Source organism: Sorex araneus, chromosome 1 (assembly GCF_027595985.1).
Source record: "Sorex araneus isolate mSorAra2 chromosome 1, mSorAra2.pri, whole genome shotgun sequence".
In the NCBI taxonomy this organism is placed as follows: Eukaryota; Metazoa; Chordata; class Mammalia; order Eulipotyphla; family Soricidae; genus Sorex; species Sorex araneus.
The window spans coordinates 335,039,513-335,060,289 of record NC_073302.1 but is presented as its reverse complement, the minus strand read 5'-3'; the positions used below and the strand labels follow the sequence as shown (position 1 = coordinate 335,060,289).

General features: G+C 45.4%; 1 protein-coding gene across 7 annotated transcripts in view; it reads right to left on the bottom strand.

Moving 5' to 3' along the window:
- The window catches only part of ANK1 (ankyrin 1), a 222,875-nt gene that overhangs the window by 71,329 nt on the left and 130,769 nt on the right, over positions 1 to 20,777 (bottom strand). For all 7 annotated transcript variants that reach the window (XM_055144529.1, XM_055144521.1, XM_055144484.1 and 4 more), the window contains exons 3-6: positions 6,463 to 6,561; positions 2,539 to 2,637; positions 1,610 to 1,708; positions 459 to 644 (exon numbers count right to left, since the gene is read on the bottom strand). In XM_055144529.1, the coding sequence (XP_055000504.1) occupies positions 459 to 644; positions 1,610 to 1,708; positions 2,539 to 2,637; positions 6,463 to 6,561 (483 nt within the window). The remainder of the gene's footprint in view (positions 1 to 458; positions 645 to 1,609; positions 1,709 to 2,538; positions 2,638 to 6,462; positions 6,562 to 20,777) is intronic.

Below are 20,777 nucleotides of genomic sequence, written 5' to 3'. Positions count from 1 at the left end.
GTACAGAAGAGGTAACTAACAGGTGACCACATTTACAGGTAGGGATTGGCCTTGTCCTGTCAACTCAGTGCTTTTACACAGGTGCCCTTGGAAAGCCTGTCCACATTTTCATGCCCACGTGGTCAGACTCTTCCATCTCTCCACCAAGTGGTGAAACACAAGGGCATAAAACCATAGGCCTGATCACTTCCACCGTCCCACTGTTCGGACTCCATCCCTGCTGGGCCAGGCACTTCTCTGGATGACCTGGATCAAGGGAAGCCTTTTCTGTTCCACTTTCAGCACATTTTCTCAGTGTGTGCGGGGGCTTCCAAGAGGGGCTGTACACGGTGGCACTGAGGTGACAGTGGGAACTGCTGTGTGCACATTTGGGGTAGCATCTCTGGTCAGGGCTGCTGTCGGTCCCTCAGGTCTCCACAGTCCCCAGCACTGTCTAGTCTCTCAGCAGCTGCCCTTACCTTGGAAAGCACATCGGGGTTGGGGTCGTTCTGCAGAAGCACCGCGGCTGTGCGGGTGTCGTCATTGCGGGCTGCGATGTGCAGCGCGGGCAGGCGCACCTTCCCTTTTGTCCCGTAGTTGATGAGGTGTGCCACCACGTTCTCGTGGCCCTGCTGCAGAGCCACGGCCAGGGGAGTGAAGCCATCCTGGGCAGAGAGGAAGAAAGAGCTACGGGCTCTGCATGCATCTGGCCACTCTTGTCCTCAAGGCAGGACAAAATTTTACACCTTAGGGCTCATCTTAGGGGGCCTGAAGCGCAAAGTTACATTCCTGCAGCTTTCTGTTCTTCAAAGCCCTCCCCAATCTTCAAGCTGTGTGTAGATATCACCTTCTCCAGGAAGCCTCTCTCAGCTCTCCTTTCTTTCTCTGAACACTCATGAGCCTACAGCAATTTTTAAAACTCTGATTTTTTTCTTTGTAAAGTGGATGCTAGAGTAACCAGTCTGACTAGATTCTAGAAGCTTTCTCTTATCCAATTTGTTGGTGTCAGGATAGGGCCTGAACTATGACAGGATTGTGTATTTATTACTCCTGTGGGCAGTATTGAACACCCACTAAATGTAGAAACCCTAATATTGAGCTTCTGTGATTGACCTTCTCAGCTGTGCTCTGAGGGCCACCATCCCATAAACAAAGCAGAACAGCATCTCGGTCATGTCATCATTGAGTTCTTCCATGTTGAGGTCAGAGAGGTTGAGATTAGCTTGGCTCAATCTAACCTAATTTCAACATTACACCAATGACTAAACACAGATCAGAACTAAAGTGACCTGTTAAAGATTTTCAGTGGGTTTCTGGCAAAGTGCTATCTTATTACATTCTAGCATTGACCTGTCACCCCATTCTCCATCAGCCCTTAGTGTCGGGCAGAGTGGAAGCGACATACTCCGATGTCATTTTTCTGGCACATGTCTCAAAACAGGACTTCTCAAGACTAAGACTCCACGTCTCTTTTCCTTGCAGAGCCTGAGGGAACTCAATGGTGCATAGATCATAGGGTCAGCAATACTATCCTGTTACATTAGCAATCGTGTGACAACCCCCTTGCCCCCAGTCTTCCCGCATGCGCACACACCTGTGAGGCTTCCACACAATTTTCCCGGGTACTTACTTCTGTTGCTACATTTTGATTAGCTCCATTTTCCAGTAAAAATTTAACCACTTCCAAGTGATTCTCTTGTGCTGCCATGTACAGGGGTGTAAAGCCTTTCTGTAAACCGACAGAATAAGTCATCAGTAGTGAGAGATAATGCAACCAGTGAAAAATCTGAATGTGAAGACAATTCTCTCTCATTTTATTTTCACCTTATTTTCACAGGGAAGATCTCCAGTTCTCATAGCTTGTCTGTATCTGTTCTCCTGTACGTGCACTTCACTCTGGACCCACGCCCCAACTCTGGGCGCACAATCTCTGCTTTACTTTATAATACTTCTGGGCTGCCTATATTCTGTAGGGCATGGAATTCCCTGGACTATCTCTGGGCTTCTTTTTCTGAAGAAAGAAGAATCCCTATTCTCTTTAGAATTTATCACTGTCACTGTCACTGTCATCCCATTGTTCATTGATTTGCTCAAGCAGGCACCAGTAACATCTCCATTGTAAGACTTGTTGTTACTGGAAATTCTTTACTGTGATAGTTTTGAAAAAAAAATACAAATTTTCCACTGTTTAAAGGTCTAGTAAGACTATTACCAAAGGCCACAGGTGGGGCTGAGTCTGCGTTTGGCCCTTCACGGATCCTCTATTTTTATTTCCTGCTTCATCAATCCCACTTTCTCCACAACCCATTGTGTAGCTTCTTTTTTAAACTGCTCATAAGTAAGCATATTATTTGCCCATTTAAGTAAACAGAGAAGGGACTCTTAACGGTCAGCTTTCATGTGCATGCAGTGATAGAGTGAAGACATGATAAAGGGTGACTTTGCTATTGCTTGCAGATGCATCGCTAAGACACCTAGACACAACTACACAGTGAACATAGGCCCTGCAGGAGACGCCATGTGACAGAAGGGGAGAGGCGGAGTCTTCAGAACCGTCACCTGGGACTGGGCGTTGACATTGGCACCATAGCTGACCAGCTCCCGGACCACCTCATCCTGACCAGCGAGAGCGGCGATGTGCAGAGCTGTGTTCCCTTTCTGAAACACAAGGGGGGTGGGAATAAAGAGATTTCTTACTGGGCCGCTAAGTGACTCTCAAAGGTAGAGGAACAAGGTTTAGACAATATACGTGTGTGTGTGTGTGTATGTGTGTGTGTGTGTGTATGTGTGTGTGTGTGTGTGTGTGTGTGTGTGTGATAGAGAGAGAAACAGAGAGACAGAGAGAGACTCATCAGGCATTTTGTAAGCACTAAATAAAAATTCTCCCTATTCACCATGAAAAAAAAAGTCTGAAAGAATAAAAACCCAACTTCTCTCCACTAATGTGGTATACCCAGTGCTCAGCACACACGGCCTTTGGCAGACTTCCGCAAGGCCCAGCCTGCATGCCCTCCCCACGGGCATAAGGAGTTAAGCAGAAACCCTGAGTCTATTGTGGTAACTCCTACTGACCAAAGTAAAGGGGAGAAAGAATGGAGGGTCGGAGAGTGACCACAGAATCAGCAGCCAAGGCAAGGGCAGAAATAGGTAAAAGTTGAGGATAATAAAATATGAACTATAAAATGCATGTTGAGAAAAGAAGAAAATCATAAAGGAAATTGGGGGCAAAGAAATAGAAAAATGGCAAGGAGAAGTAAGTAAGCAAACCTCTATACTGAGCAAGTACTCCCCCCCCCCCAAAGATAGGAGAGTACAGACATTAGAACAAATGAGCGGCATGATAGTCTGAAGTAAATTTCTCAGAATCAGAGAACGGATAACCAAGACTAAGAGCCTGGAAGAAGGTTCTCAGATGGTGGGACACTCTAGTCTGGATTCATCCTGGTGTTACACAAGGGTTCAAGGGTGCAGTTTGAGTTACTCCAAGACGGTGTGAGTTTCTTGGCCAGGCTGGAGGGCCAGGGTGGGTCAGCGTGGATTTCCCCAGAGACTCTGATGGCTCCCTGCTCAGAGACAGGCAGCAGGACGAGCCCCCGCAGAAGACTCCTGTCAAGCAGGATAGAGGTGGGAGGCTGGAAAGGGGCCGCTCTGGGCCTACCTGTTCCCTGCTCCTCGAGAGTCTGACATCCTGCTTGGTTTTTCTATTCAAGTGGTACATCATCTTAAATGAAATGACACCAATACTTCCCTAATCTACCTTAGGAAACTAATCCAGGGTGTGTGCTGGGTGGCTGGTCACCTGGGAGAGAAGCACCTCCACCGAGGCAGAGCTGAACAGCTGGGCACAGCCTCTACTGCCCCAGGTGCCACCACAAGCGGGTGGCCCCACAGAAGTACCCTGAGACTCTTGGGTTTTAGAACTTTATTTCTTGTACTTTTGTCACAGAGTTCCTTCCCCCTGAGTTCCATTGGGGAAACAGAAGGGCTCTTTTTCAGGCATTCCTCCGAGAAGGCCAGAAATGAATGTATAAACATTAATCCTCCCCACTCTCCCTTCAGGGAAATCGAAAGATCTTACATTTAGAGACCTTCACACCTGGGTCCAACTCACTGCTGTACTGTTAGGACAGGCTGCTGACCCAAGTACCTGCTCTGGAAACCAGAACCCCCCAATTCAAAGAGGGGAGCTCGTGTGTCCACTCACTCATCCATCACACACTTGCTGGGCATGCGCATGGGTCTGACATAGAGCGACACAGACAGATGGTAAGCATGTTTCCTAGCCTCAGAATGCTATGCTGAACGTTCCTTTCCTCCTGTCCCTTCCTGCCTGGAATCCCACCATGTCAGTGTCTTGATTATAAGCCACATGGAGGGAAGTTCAAGGATGTGGAACTCTGGCCGTGGGTCGAGGGTGACACTGGTAAAGAACAGGAGCAGAGGAAAGACCCTGGGAATGAGTCTGCCCCTCCCTGAGCAAGTGTGCACACATCAGGAAGTTGAGGAAGAAGAGCGCCTGGCCGAGGGTTGGGGGAGAGACATGTGAAATATCCCTCAGATGAAATAGCCTACCCTCAAAGGAGGAAAACTTGACTTAGCTATATTTAGACCCATGAAGACCTAATTTTCCATTTTGAGGAGGGCTTGAGCTCCTGAAGGGGGCCTGGCTCAGACAGGAGCTTAGTGAGCAGAATGGAGGGATTTACTTTCTCTGTTCACTGCCCTCTTAGATGCTGAGCTCTGGCCTCAGAATGGGATGATGGGAGGATAGATGGCTTTTGGTGCTTGCTTTTAAATTTTATAAGCACAATTGAGTAAATTATATAGATTTTTTCTTTTCCTTCTTCTTTAAAGAAACTTCCTCCTGCAGCGAGGTCTGTTAACAGCTCTCCAATCTGTCATGACTCCTTCCGAGTCCAGAACACTGTCTCACCTTTTCTCTCCCTCTGTGTGGTGTTCAGAACCCACACTGGCTTATAAAATGTCTATGAACAACAAAGACACACCAACTTATCACTTGCAAAATAACAGTCAAAATGAAGAAATTCAGAAAGCATAAAAGTGCTGAGGCACAGTGTTTTTGCAGCTCTTGGGGGAATGCCAGGGAGAGAAGCCACCCCAGTCCACACGGCTCATCAGCTGGCACACTGCTGGGAGCCAGGTGAGTACATCGGAAGGAAAAATAATTGCAGCCTCTGCATCCACAGGAAGAGTGGGGTGGAAACAATTGGCTTTTATCATGGGTTTGGGAGAAAATGCCCATATTCACTTAGGAAGAGCAACTCAGTCTATTTTACCAACGAGATCTTTTTACCTGCAGAAAATGACATGAAAATTACAGAATTTTACCTCAAGATGATTCTACCTTCATAATATTTTGGTAGTTCACTTCATAACCATGCATTATGTCTGTTCTCTGCACCACGTTCTGATGTTCTGCTGGTGAGGCAGCAAAATGTTTGCACAGATATTGACGCTGTGCATAAGACCACATTTACTAAACAAACACATGGAAATTAAGAGGCAATAGGGACAAGCCCAAGACAAAAGCCATGGTAAGTATAAAGGAAAGAGAAGAGGGGGAAGTTCACAACTAACTCAGTAAATAGAAGTAATTTGGGAGGGAGATTATTTTGTCTTGTTTTCAAATTCTAGCTGCTTCATTCATTTTAATGAACAAATAAGGTACATGGATAAGAAATATAGATTTGCAACCTATAGTGGAATCTATTTTGTGATAGTGTTATATGGACTTAAGTCACAAGTGTTTATAATGTGTTGGGAGCTAAGAAGAGGAAGAAATGATAATGGTGGATGACATATGTCTGCCAAATGCCAAGCATAAAGAACGCTGTCCAAAGTAGTAGCAAGAGAGGAAATCCTGCTGGAAGATAAACCAGAGGGATCTGAATCTTCTTCTTCCCTAAGTCGCCAGTCGTGAATGACTACTTACTCCAGATATCAGGTCTTTTATATTATATAGAATCAGATTTCATTTTAATACCAATACTTCCACTAAGAATTACTCTTCCCCTTATACAGATGAGGAAACAGAGGCATCACACTGACTGGTAATGTGCTGAAGTTCCCACAGTAAAGGCAGCTCAGGGGGGATTTTCATCCAGGTACCTGCTGGAGGTATCCCGGGAACTTGGCACTGGTCAGACTAGCAAAGCAGAGGAATCACAGAGCCTCCAGAGAGGCTTCACTTTGAGATGGATAATCAGTGAGGGATAAAATAAAAGCCCACTAAGTTATAGTGGAAAAAGGGTTCTGAGTTTTCAGTGACTTCAGGGCCCACAGAACTGACAAGTGATTGGGTGGACAAGAGAACTTGTGGAACTTCGGGTAGGAGGGGGTTGTTCTCTCATGGAGGACTGGTTTTCTGTCAAGGTTTTCAATGGCACAGAAAGAGCCCAAGCACTTGAGTTCAGAGAGAAAGAAGCCTTCTAGTTCCTGAGGACAAGCTGCTAAGAGGCGTACCTTGGTTGTCGTTTCCAGGATGATCTCTTTGTGCAGCAGCTCGACCACCATCTTCACGTGGCCCTCTTTAGAAGCCAGGTGCAGGCCATTCAGCCCATTCTGTGAGGGACAGAGAGGTGAAAGGAGCTTGGTCAATAGGGCAACTCATGTGCTTCCCTGAGGCTGGCAGGAGGTCGGCTGCTGTGATGAGAGGCATCAGGCAGAGACAGAAGACCACAGAGGCTGAGTGCAGCAACAGACGGTAGAGCCAGCCACCTGAGTCTCTTCTGTTGGAACATCAGTCAAGACAGAGAGAGAATGTTGAAAAGACTCACTGGATATGAATTAAGCCTCCAAACCCATAAAACTAATGACTGGCTTTGAAATTCAGATCTTGGCCAAGTATTAAGAATGTACATAATAAAAGTAATATTGTTTTTCTCCGAGTCAATTTTCATAGCAGTAAACAGAAAAAGCAAAGCAGGAGCTCTGCTGTATCTAAAACACTTGTAGAGATGAGGAAATATTTAGCAAAATGATAAATTTGGAATCAGATCCCATGATAACTAAAATGCCAATACCCACTAAGGTATAGGATTCCCTGAATGGAAGAATGAGTATTAAAATAGCTCTTTGCCCACCTTGGCGTCTCAAATATGACCAAAGACTAGATGATGCTTAAGTTGTGGGGATGGGCAAGGGCCCAAGCAAACAGACATCTCTAGGCCCAACCATTAGCCCACAATGGCAGAGCTCTCTAATCAATTAGAGCGCGCTCAGACTGACTTTCACTGCGCCTTGTAGAAGCCAAGCTTCTCTGCTGATTACTCTCAGACTTCCTAGGCTTTTTGGTCTTGGCACTTAGATGGCTTGAAACTTTCTGGCAAGAGTTGTCAGCACTTCAAAGAGTGCTACTTACAGTCAACAACTAATTCTCACAAGAGAACCATACATTCTGATGGGTGAGTAGGTCCTGGTTTAATGTTGCAGATGATTTTAGTCAGTAAGCAAACTTTACCCTATGTTTTTTTTTTTTGTTTTGTTTTACCTTCCTTCTCTAACACTAATTCACTCTTCTGGGCATTCCTCCTTCTGGCCTCCTCTTTTAATGAACTCTGTTTTAAATACTCCTTTTCAGGCTACTGCTGGCTTCTAATTATAAAGACCCTTGCCAACAAGGTGAAGAAACTGGCTCCGGACTTATTTGATTTGATGGGTCCCTGATGTGTTTATCCCCAAACATCCCTGAAGCCTCACTGTGGCTCCTATAATTCCTAGGCATTGTTACCTGTAGATTCCTGTTAAAACAATCTTTTTCCAACTTAGGCACTGTGATTTACAAAGTTATTCATAGTAGAGGTTTAGGCATACAATGTCTCAATCCCAATCTCACCACTAGTGTGACCTTTCCTCCACCAATGTCCCCAATGCTGTAATTTGGATTTCATGCTCATAGCATCATCGACTGTGGTTTTGATGAATTCCTAAAGGAATATTCACCCCTACACCTCTTGCCTAACTGTTCTTACTCTTTCCAAAACAAATATTCTGCCTAGGAGTAGTAGTTCACTAGTCCATTCACAGATTGGATGTATTATTTTGCTAAAATTGCCTCACTCACATGTTTAAAAAGAGAAAATTCACCTACTTCCTATTTAGGTCAGGCCCACCCTAGACCCTTAAACATCCAGAGCACAATTGACAAAGTCTTTGCACATCAGCACACTCAATTTTGACATGTGGGAAGGTCCCTTCACCTGATATTTCCTCTGTGAAAATATCTAATAGTCACTATTAGATTTCATCCTCTACAGATTTTTCATACCATTAAATGTAGAGCCCAGAGCTGTGGGAATTAGTCACACCCCCATATTAATGAGTTTATCAGATAAAGACAATGGGAGAGTCAGTTTTGATAATAGGAAGAAAGAATGTGATTTAAAAATAAGACAGAAATTTGGGAGAAAGGGATGAGTATCAGAGGAAGTAAATCAGTTTTCTTCTAATCAATTTGCAAAACACAAATTTACTGGAAAGCAATTTGTCAAGTGATTATAAGGAAGCTGGGTTTTCCTTCAGCTCTGACATCTGGACTCTGCCTAGGCACCTCTCCTGTACACAGTGCTTCATGCAGTCCTTCCTTCCTTATCTGGGAGCATCTGATGCTTGAGTGCAGGCATGCTGGAATTATGTGGGACTTGGGACTTGGGGCTGCTACGATAGGCCCCAAGACAGCTGCAGTGTGCCTTGTGTTGATTCCTGGGCTTTCAGTATTTACTTGGGCTCTGTAACCACTCCCCACAACCATTTCTTGGTCTTTCATGTCTCAAAGCTGGGAAGTTTTGTTTTGTTTTGGTTTTGGTTTGGTTTGGAGTCCATACCCACCACGGTCAGGGGGCTATTCCTTGATTTGACTTCAGGACTGGACCATATATGGTGCCTGGGGTTCAAATCTGGGTTGGCTACCTGCAGAGCAAGCATCTTACTTCCACCTGTTCTTTCTTTCCACCCCTTACACTGCTATGTCTGACTCTGATGTTCTCAGCCAGAACCTCAGTCTAAGGTACTCAGTGTAGATGGCCTAGAGAATGCTGGTGTCGAAACAGGTATTAGAGATCCCTAAATGTTGAGGAAACAGAATCTTTAAACTATTACCTAAGGCCTCATAGCTTTCCTAGGCATAGACATACAATCAACCTGCATTTCCTAGAAAAATTAAAAAAGTTTTTAGATATACAGTACTAATAGACAGTTTTAGAAAGTATGTTTTTTGGCTTTGTTTTATTTGTTTTGTAGTTTGTAGGAATCTTTTCATGAGAGGATAAGAGCCTATCACCCCTTCACCACCTTTCTGATGATTAGACTGCTTAAAGTTAGCATGCAGCTACTGTAATCACTCATGTGGGCCTGCATCTGACCCTGTGGCTGGTACCTAGGGTTTTAGCCACTGTCTTGATGCACAGGAAGACTCTCTCCTCCTTCGCTGTGTCAGGCCTCCCTCCCCAGCTGCTTCAGCAGAAGGAGCACCTGTAGGATAACACTGGTATGTCCTTTCTCCCATGTCGCAGGGAGCTTAGGTTTATTGGGTCACACCATTTACAGTGCTCCTGAGGCACTCCCATTCCTCTGTGATCATGTTTAACTTCGCTGTGCTCTCATCCCCAACTGGTTAATCACCATTTTCCCCTAAGCAGTACCTGTGACTTGTAAAGTCAAATTCCCCAGAAATCTCTGGATTTGTGTTTGTAAGTGAAATATTGCTTTTCTCTTTCTCTTATGTCCTTTGCATAATTTACTTCAGAGCAATGTCCTTTCATATAGACACAGGAAGAAAGTTAATGCTATGTTTTGTAACATGGGAGTTAACTGACTCCAAATAATATTCACTCCTGGGCATCTGTTTACCTGACTTAAGCCTCAGTTGCCCTTAATTCCTAGCACCCCAAGGCAAGGTCCCGACAATGGGACTGGACAGACCCAGAACAAGCTGTGAGCTACCCTGACATTGAAACAGGGCAGCGCCCCATTTAACCAAGTGCCGTAATACTTAACTATGAGTTAAAAACATGGCCATGGACAAATTCTATCATGATCAAAAGAGAAACAAGTGGACAAGGACCCTGTTTAGTGTTAGGAAGGGCTCATCTGATCTGAGCACTGTAGTCTGAGATGAATAGGGAGATTTCCCCAGGAGACCCACTCTATAAGCTTAATGTATCTCTCAGTGTGTCCATATAAAATGACTAATATTATTAAGAAGTAGAATTATGATGAATGTTTAAGTGGCTGTTGGACTAAGGAAAGGAGAACTGCACTCCTAGATGAAATTTCCCCCTTGAGCAAGTCTCCTCGCAGGGGATCTTTGTCTTGGCTCATGGCTCATGACCCCCCCCCCCCCCACTGCACGTGGCAGGCGAGAGAGCCAGCACTGCCCTCGCTCATTTACTTTTTGATTGCACAAGCACCCTTCAACACAAAGATCCTTTGTAGAGATCAGTATATCTTTCTAATGGTTTTATACTCAACTTCCATCCCATTTCCTGAGTCAATGATCTCTTTCTTCTTTTTGACTTCTTTTTCCACTTTAAAAAATTTTTTTTTCAACAGAGTTCCCCTAAGTTACTTCCAAACTTCATCTCTGTGGTAATCTGAGTCCGTTACCCTTGTCAGAGCTATGACAGATAAGCAAGAAGGTACTGGAATCTAAGTGTGGACAAAGTCACACAAGGAGTGAGGCCTTCCCTTTGAGCAACATCAGTCTAGCAAACATTCTTCAAAACTGATCCTGAGCCCAACATTGGGCTTGAAATGAATAAAACCTTATTTTTGACAGCCTTGGACTATTAAAGAAAATGTGCCTCAGAAATAAAAAGCCAGGGAAGACTGTCCAGGTGGTGTATGTGTGCACACGAATAACAAAGCTCTCTATCCAGGAGGGCTCCCTGGGGGCCTCTCCATGGCGACTGCACACAGGGCTACAAGTTCATTAATAGGGCAAGGCGAGAAGCCATATAAAATTTAAAATTTAAACACATGAACTGAAAATTTATAAACCAGGCTCCCAGTCATCCTCATTTTCTGCTCCTCTTGCTTTCATAACATGTCTGAGTTCAAGGGTTGTACAAAATCTAGAGGCACAAGCAATAGTAAATTCTCTGTAGCAACTGGGCTCTTCAGGAGGATGAACGAACAGTAATAATAAAAATTCACCATATAACTGCTGATGCACTGAATACCTGAAAACAAATTTGCTGTAATATAGGCTAGGGATCACTGTCACTGTCACTGTCATCCCGTTGCTCATGGATTTGCTTGAGCAGGCACCAGTAATGTCTCCATTGTGAGACTTGTTACTGCTTTTGGCACATCGAATATGCCACGGGGAGCTTGCCAGGCTCTGCCTTGTGGGCGAGATGCTCTTGGTAGTTTGCTGAGTGAAGGAATCTAACCCGAATTGGCTGCGTGCAAGGCAAACACCCTACCTGCTGTGCTATAGCTCCAGCCATAGGCTAGGGATAATTTATGTAAATGCACAGCTAGTCAATATTGGAGATCATCTCTATTACTTATATTCAAAAGAGTATTTCAGAGATGAATACTGTGCTTAAAAGTTTCTTTTTCTTTTTTTGCTTTCTAGACGTCACCTGGCAGTGCTCAGTGCTTACTCTTGGATTACATATATGTATAAATATATATATTTCCTCTATGATTGGTTGCCTACCATTTGAGCCCCATCAAATGTGGTGTGGTACTCTTGGAGAATGGGTAGGGAGTGTCTTATGATGTGTCGAGAGGCTGAGAATCAAGGTCCAGAAATAGGTTCACTCGTGTGTGAGGCTTGGCACGAGCGGTTTCACATGGTCTTAGTACAACAGACAACTTTTAAAGGCTCTTTTGTGGTGGCAAAAATATTCATGCTAAGTGCACACACAATCTGGAGGTTGTTTTTTTTTTTTCCATCTGCCTTTTCTCCTTTTCAGGTAGAATGTCAGCTCAGAGGATCTTCTAAGAAGCAAATCTGTCTGATGAGAGGAGGAGGTGATCTCAGCCAGGCTGTGTTTCTTTTACCGGTTTTTAAGATGAAAAAGCCACATTCAGCCTGAGTGATTTAATTTGGAATATTTTCTTGTACAAACTGAGAAATTCCACTGGCAAAATACGCAATTCTAGACATTTGTTCTCAGTAAATTATTCCTCTGTTTAGCATCTGATTGCCCCAATTATACTAATTGATTTCAAAATGCACAAATACAGTAGACATGTCAGAGGAAATTTAACTATTATCCTATTTATAGAAGAGAATGGCTTCAGAGAGGAAAGTCATGAGGGACTGGAAAGGTGTTACAGGAGTAATACTGGCCTTCACGTGCTGATCCCAGTGATATCTGAGCACAGAGCCAGGAACCAGCGCTGAGCAGAGTTGGGTGTGGCATAAAGAGTGAAAAACCCAAAATCACAAACACACAAAACAAAAACAAAAAGAGAGAGGAAAGTTGGTGTATCTGCTGGGACCCTATTACATGCATACCTATCTCTGGGACACTATATACATATGTGTGTGTGTACGTGTGTGTGTGTGTGTGTTCACTTACCTAGGTTTCCATATTAAAATATACAACTTTGCTATTCAATCTGGATTTTTTTGTTAGAGAAGCAAAGCAAAGTATTACTCTATGTTACAGAAGTTTCACTGCCCAGCCTAAACATTGTGACCTCTAGCTCTGCCCTATTTTCCGTCCCTATTTGCACGGGGAAGATCACTGACACTATATATTCATAGGTCTACAGCTTTGAAGCAGAGTAAGAAATAAGAATTGAACTGGGGTGTGGGGGCAGTGTGGAGCGATAGTACAGTGGGTAGGGCATTGCTTGGCATATGGCTGATCTAGATTCAATTCCTGGCACTGCATATGGTTCCTTGGGTCCCCCCAGGAGTTGTTCCTCAGCACACAGACAGAAGTAAGATCTGAGAGCCAGTGGGTGTGGCCAAAAACAAAAACAAAATTCTAAGCAGAGTTTATAAAATTTTTTAAAGGGGTTGTAATGATTTCCATACATACTATAAATCCTGAAATTGATAGGGAAAATGAAGAATAAGAGAAGGAAGAAATTCAGAGAGAGCGGAAACCAAAAATAGAAGAGATATGAAAAAACAAGGAAAGAGGGAAAATTACTGGGATAATATAAATCTTGATTCCATTCTCTCAATTTCCTGAATTGAATTTTCCATCTAAACAGAAATGAAATAAAAATTTACAGGAATTTCTGCATCTCCCCTTCTCCTCTCAGTCATCCTTCCCTTTCAGCTTTGAGATGTTGGCTGAGAAAGTGTGTGGCATGTGAGAAAGAGGTCCTGAAGAGATCTGGGCAGCAGGTCTAGGGTTTGAGAAAGAGAGGGAAATTAGTGAAGTGGTTGGGAGATTATTATGTGGAATAACTTAATGTGTGGAAGATGCTTTGAATCAGTAGATGTCAGCTTTATCATTGTCTGAAGAGATTTGAAAACATAAAAAGAGAAACCACTAGAAAGAATCTTGAAATGCTGGACTTGATATGAAGTATTGGCATGGTTCCATAGATTTTTTAATATAAAACTACATATATATACACAGAAATATAGATGTACACATATAGAAAACCAATAGAAATGGACACAATGGGTGCCAATTCAGAATTAGGTGTCTAAATTCTTTCTTCCACTAAAAGTGGAATCTTAGGGAAAATGGCTGATCTGGGGCTGGGACAAGGAAAGTGAAAAATAACCCCAAAACAATTTGTGCCATAAAGTCATGACAAAGAATGATGAAGACACATCAAAGATGAAGGAAGACAGCTTGTTAGGAAGGCTCCTATTGGTCTAATTTAGATTTGAACATCAAAATAAATCATAAGCCTATCTCATTTTATCTAGCAAAAAAAGAACCCACAAGTCTGAACAGGCAAAAATAAACAATGACAAAAGAAATCAGTGGGGAAGGAGGGGTTTACCCTTTGTTGGACTGTCTGCAATTATATATATGGGAAAATGGTGATGATGAATGACTGATCTTTGGAACTATCATGGTGGGAGTTGGCACAGGCCAAAATCATTGGTGCACACCAAGGCTGGTGCTGGATTGAGTGAGAAGCAGGAAATAGACACTAGATCAGAACACCTCCCTGCTAACAAATATAGATCGACTATAAAACTAATTATATTTAGGTTTAGGCAGGAGGGGGACACAATGATTTCACAGTAGAGAAAACTGAAAGACAACTACTTTACTAGACTATTGAAGTTAACATCACCAAAAATGAGTAAGGGGCATGGTTTCTATTCCAGCCAACATGAGGAAATAGGAGAAAAACACGGTTGAGATTCCAGTTGCAGATGACACACAGTCAAAAGCAGAGGAGGATAGAGGCAAAGTGTGAGGAAGAGACCCAGATCAAAGGAGGTGATGAAGCATGAAAAGGAAGTATGTGTGTCTAACAGTTTCCAGACAGAGTAGGGGGAGAAGGAGAACAATTTATTATTGTTGGGACAGTTGGCAAAATTGAACAGGGTCTGTGGATAGTGGTGTCCCATTAAGTTTTAATTTCCTAATTAGAAGGCTTACAGGGTAAATGTGTTGGAAAGTATTCTTACTTTTGGTTGGCACACACAGGAATGTTTAGGAATCACAGGAAATTATGTCACATGTAGCATAGTTGTAGATAGGTGGAGAGAGAGAGAGGGATGGTTAGATGGATGATGGATGGATGGATATGAAAAGCAAAGGCAGAAAATGAAATTTAAAAATAGAGGGAGGAGTATAAATTCTATGTACAACCTTTCTACAGGTTTGGTATTCATGAAATATTTTTCAAAAGAAAATGTGGGGTAGGAAGGAGTAGTGGTTGGAGATTCAAAGTGTCTGCTGGAGAGAGGGAGGCAGAGTGGTGGGTGACACAGTTCTGGCTCTGTTGAGAGATTATGAGGGCCATAAGGTTCCTGACCTTCCAGGGATCAGGGCCAGTGCGAGTGACCACACACATCCCTCTACTCCTACAAAATGCTTGGGTGTAAGTTGAGAGATTATCCCAGAATGAACACCCAAAAGTGCCATCTGATCATAAAGAGCTGATGGGGAGGCCCATCTGGCAGGGTGGGCAGCGCTCTGTAGGCCACCCGCCTGCAGTCTTGTGCATTGGATGTGGTGTGGTTCCCTAGAGTGGGGTAGTGGGAAAGGTCTGCCAAAAATTAGGTCCTGGGACCCAATATATCAAGAGGTGTTTGGAGCTGAGGCAACTGTTATACCCCATATGGAAAGCCACCTTCTCCCCCAGTCTCTTGTCTGAGGACAGAAAAGTAGAACAAAAGCAACAACTAAAAGGGCTGATACACGGAGAAAGGAAGGGATAAGGTGGGCTCTGAGCATTTTCCCGTTATTTCTTTATTACAATCTAAATTTAGCTCTCTGACCCAGGTAGTGCTTAAGATTCAACATTTACTAGAAATTCATAAAGAGTGAAAACACTTTAATCTTTTTTCATGATTGAGAAAAAGAGAAAAAATGCAAGAGAAAAAAAGAAAGAAAAGTCAAGAAAAGAACACCGGTATCTCAGAGCCCTGCCAGGAGAGGATCTCAGTGCGGCTCACATCTCTCTCCTCCCTACAGAACCTCACTCACCTGCAGGCCCACAGAGCCTTGAGCCCAGTGACAGATGAGATGCAGCGGCTGGAAGGCCCTTGGGAGACCGTGGGTGGAAGTGTGAGCTCAAGTTAATGAGAGAACAGGAGTCTAAAATTCAGCTCAGCAGCTAAGAATATCTCCTATGGACTAGAAAGAGTTTTTACGACCAGGATCCTCGTGTTTCTCTAAAGAGAGAAAAGAAGAGCAGTGGGGAGGAGGGGGGAGGAGCGCTGAGAAGAGAACTCAGGCAGTGAGGAGGAGGGGGAGGAGCAGGGGAGGAGGGGGAGGAGTGGGAGGAGCAGGGGGAGGGGTGGGAGGAGTGGGAGGAGCAGGGGGAGGGGTGGGAGGAGCAGGGAGAGGAGGGGAAGGGGCAGGGGGAGGAGGAGGCACATTGGGAAGGGGAGACCTCAGGACTGCCTCAGCATGTCCTCCCCCCTCTCTGTCCTCCGCAAGAGAGAACTGTTTTGCCTTGCAGCTGCCTCTGGCTCCTCCCACTCTGAGGATAGGAGCATGGAACCAGATGTGTCCGCAGAGACCCTCAAAAAGCTAAGACAGGATTGTAACCCAAACATGAAAGCTTGTAACTATCTCACGGTGATTCAATAAATTTTTTAAAAAATATGCTTCAATTAGAGGATTAAAGAATTTTTTAATAAAGTATGAATCACATGCTGAAAAAAAGATTCACACCAAACTCTTAAAGAATGTTATGGATTTTTTTTTTTTGGTGAAGCAAGAAAGTTTTTATAGAAACTTATTTAGAAAGATGTGAGGGGAGAGGAAGATAGATGAGTAGCTGGTGTTTGCTAGCCTTCTATGCACCGAGCAAAAAAGCAGAGTGGTGAGACTTTGGTTCTCAGCATCAGCTCAGGACACCCAAGAGGAAGCTTAGAAATGCAGCAGGCTGGGTGGGGACTGGCACTGCTTCTCTCCTGGTTTCCTTCTGTTAGTCTAGCTGTCTGTGGGGCTGGAGTGATAGCACAGTGGGTAGGGAGTTTGCCTTGCACACGGTCGACCCGGGTTTGATTCCTCCATCCCTCTTGGAAAGCCTGGCAAGCTACTGAGAGTATCCCGCCTGCACGGCAGAGCCTGGCAAGCTACCCGTGGCGTATTCGATATGCCAAAAACAGTAACATTAAGTCTCACAATGGAGATGTTACTGGTGCCTGCTCGAGCAATTAGATGAACAACAGGATGACAGTGCTACAGTGCTACAGTCTAGCTATCAATGTGCGAGTAACAGTGAGTTCCAAAATCCCCCAAACTGTTCTGGCCTCCATAAAAAAGTATTTTTATTGGTTACCAGTTGTCTGGCATTCTGGAGGTGGCAGCTCTGAAGCTGACACGGGGCTAGGTATGTCTCACAAACCCTGAGCTGGAGGCTGTGAGGAATGGCAGTCATTAAACTTGACCCTGGGGTGGCTTTGTATCGACCAGGAACTGCAGACAGTTGCCATCAACATGCTGCAGAACCTGGCAGGGCTGGGGAAGGCCCTGCCTAGGTCATAAGGAAGACGAATTCCTGCTCTTAGGCTGGGCAAGCCTCCAGGGGAACTGCATGATGGGCCGAGAGTTAAGTCAGCCCCTGCTGCAGGGCCAGGCTGAGCTTCTATTCCACCCTCTGTGCTCCTGTGTTGGGCCCCTGAGGGCAGGACTACAACGCTCCAGGCCTGAGGAGGCAAGAGCCCCACTCTCCCCTTTATTCGGAGCCTCCAAAGGCATCTTCCTAAGCCTGACCAATCTCTGCTTCTGTCTTAAAATATTCCCCACACAGCAGCCCTCATGGAATACCCCCAGGGGGCTCCCAGCCCCCTCAGAGTGAAGCTCAGTTCCCTCCACTCTCCAAGGCTTGGTGCTGGCCAGTCTCCACTCACCTACCAGCTTCTCTTCTACTGCTCCACTGCTCCATTGCTCCAAGTGTCCAAGTGCAGACCAAGTGTTGCTAATAACCCAGGGCCTGGGCCCCGGTTCCCACCTTCCAGGGTCACTCATCTCAGAATCCCAGAGGTCACCCTTACCCCTTACTGTGGGCTTCCCAGGAAAGCCTTCCACCACTGACCAGCACGGAGACATCTCTACCTTTGTTCCTCTTTTTAGTGGGTGGACATTACATCCTAGTCCACTTTTTGGTGATCATCTGTCTTTGAGGAGGTGGGTGCTGCACCCGGCAATGTTCAGGAGTTATTCCTGGACTTGTGTGCAGTAATGACCCCTGGAAATGCTCGGGTATCCATAGGTGGTGTTGGGGATTGGAGCCAGGTTCTTTGGTCCCAGCCATGGCAGGGCCAGTGCCTTACCTCTGTACCATCTCTCCAGGCTCATCTGGCCTTCACCGTGACAGAGAAGTCTTGGGAGCACAGACTTAATCTGTTTTGTCCACCTTGTTCAGTGCCTAGAATAGTATCTGGCACCAAATAGGTGCTTAGCATGGAATGACCCCCAAAGGACGCCAACAGGATTCTATGCAGCACGTTTCTTGTTCCTGTTTTCCTCAGCCAAATCAGCGTCTGACTTCCTCGAATGCGGAATGCCTTCCAAATATCCATCTTTGGGTTGAAACCTCTTATCTGAGTCCCAGACTTAAATATCTGATGGCTTACTGTCTCTCTGCACTGATAGTCCTCAAGGTGCCTGAACAAAGTCCCTGTTTGGCTCTATTCTCCTCTCCCATCTCCCACTGAGACTCCGCCAGCGGCCCTGGTGCTCCTGCTGCTCCCTGAAGGCCCTGCCTGTGTGCACCCTCACATACCCCTCACAATCCAGGGCACAGGCCTGCTCACCACCTCTCTCCATCACCCGCAGCTCTCTCCTAACCTCCTTCTCCAGCTCCTGTCTGCAGCACAGCGGCCTGTAGAGCAGCTTCCTCCCAGTCACTCAGTACTTGGCACTAGACTTTGCTTCCCTCCCCCTTAGGCTAAAGATCGCACTCCCTGCAGTAACCTCCATGAGCAGAGCAGCCTGTGCATACGGCAGTACAGGCTGTTAAATGCCCAAATTCCACATGGTCAAGAGCCACGCTTAAGTCTCCCCAGCCCTGCTGCTCTTGCCTCTCTGCCCCCTCCCTCACCCCTTCCTCTTCATCATCAATGCAGCATGCTACGTGGGAGGCACATACCTGACCATATGTACACATTCATGTACACACACGACTCTGGTACTTCTCCAGAAGAAACTGCCCTGAATATTCAGATGTCAGTTATATAAGCCAAGAGTTCCTCTTTCCACTCTGCTCCGAGTAGTTACTTCCTATTATGGCGAGCAGCACTTCTTTCGGCAAAGCATACTATTCGAAAGTGTGTTACTTATATAAGGGTCAGAGGTTGCCATATTGCTGCTTTCAACCTCCAACAGCTCCCAAGATTCCAGAAAAATATATTCTTGAGCCATTACCCGAGGATGAGTCTGTTTTCATCATTTCAAATAAACAAATGCAGGTTTGAAAGAGAAGAAAGGGCTAGTCCCCTGAGAGACCAGCCTGGCCTACAGCCTTGAGCGAAGGCATCCCCAGTGAGCACTAATGTGCTTAGGGAAGGCTAAGTTCAGCTCGGACTGCCCTTCCCGCTGCCCACTCACCACTCAAGAACAGAAGCCAAACCACCCTGTCAAATCGCCTCAGGCTGCCCTCACACTATCACAGAGCACAAGGCTAAGAGCAGCAAGGTCCAGGTTTGGGAAGCTAGGATGAAGGCACCTTGAGGACAGAACTACAGAGAACCCTGACTTGTCTTCCCGGGACACACATATCCACTACAGGCTTGCTGCCATTTGCGCTTCTCCAGCTTCAGGCAAGCAGAGCTACTGGTGCTGTCACTGGCACTGAGCCGCTAGCCAATGAGAAGTGGTGTCATTAAAGTGCCAAGAATGCCTTGGGTGCCGCTAGTCTCTGGGGAGCCGCTCTGAGAGAAGACTGTAGGGACTGGCCACTTAACCCCAGAGAGGCTACTAAAGGTTCGGGCCTCCTCCCCGGGAGCTGCCCAGCGGAGGAGCCTCTGGCTGGTCAAAGGAAGTCTGAGAAAAGCATCCTGAGGACAGTGAGCTTAAAGCTATGCAGCTATTTCTGGTTGTCTTATCAAAACAGCCCCCGAGACCCCTGTTCAAGCCATTCTAACTGCAAGAATCAAACTCTGGTTCATACTTTTCTCTTACTACGTCTTCGCATGAAAAACAAATGGGTTGTTTCAAACTACTTGGTACCCAAAGAATTCATCTCTGTGTGCCTGCTTTCCATCACGACAGACATCCTAAGGTCTGCGGCTAGGAGAGTGTTGGTGTGTTTGTGGGGATGGAAGGAACTCAGCAAGCTTTCTCTCCCTCCCATGCAGTTACAAACTCCAGATTGGACTACATGCTCATCTCCCGAAGGCCACCACAAGGGGCCTCTCCATTTCACACACCTACTTCTGCTCCTATCACGTTCCACCCTCCTACCCTCTCTACTCCTCTGGCTGTGAATTTACACTGTGGAAAGACCAGCTGACAGCAACTCACATCTTAGCCATGGGAGAAATTCACATTTTAAACATGATGGGAGAGTGAGCAGGAAAGAAGGATTGAAGGTTAGGGGGGCAAAATCACAATAATTCTGAAAACGTTGCCTTGTGTTCCTGAAATGTGCCCCTGCTGGCTTGTGAAAGTCATCAGGTTCACTACTGCTTAGGTGAACTGTGGGGACATTGTGCTCCAGGAGAGAAGCCAGTCACTACAGGAGAGATGCTGTATGATACCTTATATAAGATACCCAAACAATCCAAGACAGAGACAAGAGAAGAGGGATGGTTCCCAGGGCAAGGGGAAGTTACTGCTCAATGGGCAGTTTTCATTTAAAAAATGAATAAATTTCTGATGCACCAAAATTTATGCTTTGTCTCTGGCCATACCTCAACAACTTGGGACCAAGTTTCCTGAGAAATTAAAGTGCCAAAAGTTAGGTATGTGGAAGCCACACCCACAAACCACCTCTGGCCCAGCTATACAAGCTCATTTACTGGCCTTGTTTCAGAGACCCATAAACAAATCTCAAAAGAGATCCAAAGTTAATCTTGGACCTGAGTAAGGCTGAACAGACCAGGGTAAACTGAAGATGGGGGCAGGTCAGCCTGGAGCCCTGGCAGCTGTTTGCTGCCACAATCCAAAATTGCTGCATGCCCCCAGCTGGACTCCACCATCTCAGGATAGACTTCA